This window comes from Apium graveolens, chromosome 9 (assembly GCF_009905375.1).
Source record: "Apium graveolens cultivar Ventura chromosome 9, ASM990537v1, whole genome shotgun sequence".
Lineage (NCBI taxonomy): Eukaryota > Viridiplantae > Streptophyta > Magnoliopsida > Apiales > Apiaceae > Apium > Apium graveolens.
The window spans coordinates 99,576,803-99,578,200 of NC_133655.1; the positions used below are offsets into that span (position 1 = coordinate 99,576,803).

Below are 1,398 nucleotides of genomic sequence, written 5' to 3' on the forward strand. Positions count from 1 at the left end.
TATATATATCTAGTTTACTAGCATCTCTGAAACGAACTGAGTTTTGGCCATAGGACCTTATGAATATAAGTGATTGCTGGTTTGCATTACAAGCTTCAGACAAATAATACGCAGTATGACAAATCAAGTGATCAAATAGGCTAATCACTCTCTTGTGATTATATTTAGAATCATACCCACACGTTATCAGTTTGAAGACGTTAGACTAAGTTCTGCATCCTCAGTCGATGTCTTCTGGGCAAATTAAAGGTTTTGGGGGCATCACCAAAAGTTCGAGATCCCCTTCAAGCATTCCAATAACTTCGTGCATTGAAGGTCGCTCAGCTGGCTTCATTTGTATACACCACATTGCTACAATAATCATCTTCTTAACCAACATCTTCTCATTTTCAGTAGCATCTTCAATTTCAATCTCTTTACCTTTGCTAATTTGGTCATAAATCCATGAAGGGAAGTAAATTTGGCTAATTTCATCCTTCAACGGATTTATATTTTTCCTTTTACCAGCCATTTCCATTAACAACATTCCAAAACTATAAACATCTGCCTTCATAGAAAACCTCCAATATTTTGTAAAATAATTCTGGAGCCATGTAACCCAGTGTTCCCCTTGCTGCAGTCATAGTCACAATACTATCATCAGTAGCATGTAGTTTCGCAGGCCAAAATCAGAAATTTTGGATTGAAGTTCTCATCGAGGAGAATATTATGAGGCTTGATGTCAAAATGTAAGATTTGCATGTCACAAACCTCGATGTAAATACTCAATGCCACGGGCCACTTTGCATGAAATCTCGTACATCTTTTCACAACTCACAAATGTTGTTCTCCCGGCTTCACTTTCATCTCCATCAACGAAAATGTATTTATCAAGAGAACCATTAGGCATGAACTCATAAACGAGGGCACGTTTTGGACCCTCAACACAAAAGCCAACAAGTCTCACAATGTTAATATGATGAATCCTACCAATGGTACCAACTTCATTAATGAAATCTTGCCCGCTAGCCTTGTAGTTGCTTAATACTTAACAGCTACAATGAGGCCACTTCGAAGTTTTCCTTTGTGTACAGTACCAAAGCCTCCTTCACCGAGTTTATCTTTAAACCCGTTGGTGGATTTTTAAGTTGGGAATAACTGTACCTAATGGGCATGAAATTGTTTTGACGTTGGAGGAAGTCTTCTATGTTGTCATATACAGATAAATGTCTTCTCCTTAATTTGTATACTATACATCCAATTATAAATGCTGTTCCGCACACTAATCTTACATACGCTCCAATATCTGCAGAGGACAACATATTAGAAAAGAAATGTTTTTACTAATTATTATACCAGAAATATGAAAACTGTAGTGCTGGTTAACGCATTTTAGCAGAGGAATTTTTTTTATGAGAA

The 1,398-nt window shown here is 36.8% G+C and overlaps 1 protein-coding gene across 1 annotated transcript; it reads right to left on the reverse strand.

Annotated features, from left to right (window-relative positions):
- Window positions 1–220: 220 nt before the first annotated feature.
- Window positions 221–1,301, reverse strand: LOC141685430 (rust resistance kinase Lr10-like). The gene is made up of 3 exons (XM_074490531.1): window positions 1,072–1,301; window positions 818–965; window positions 221–613 (listed from the first exon to the last, which is right to left on the reverse strand). Exons 1-3 carry the CDS (start codon window positions 1,299–1,301, stop codon window positions 221–223), a joined length of 771 nt encoding a protein of 256 aa, XP_074346632.1.
- Window positions 1,302–1,398: the final 97 nt, after the last annotated feature.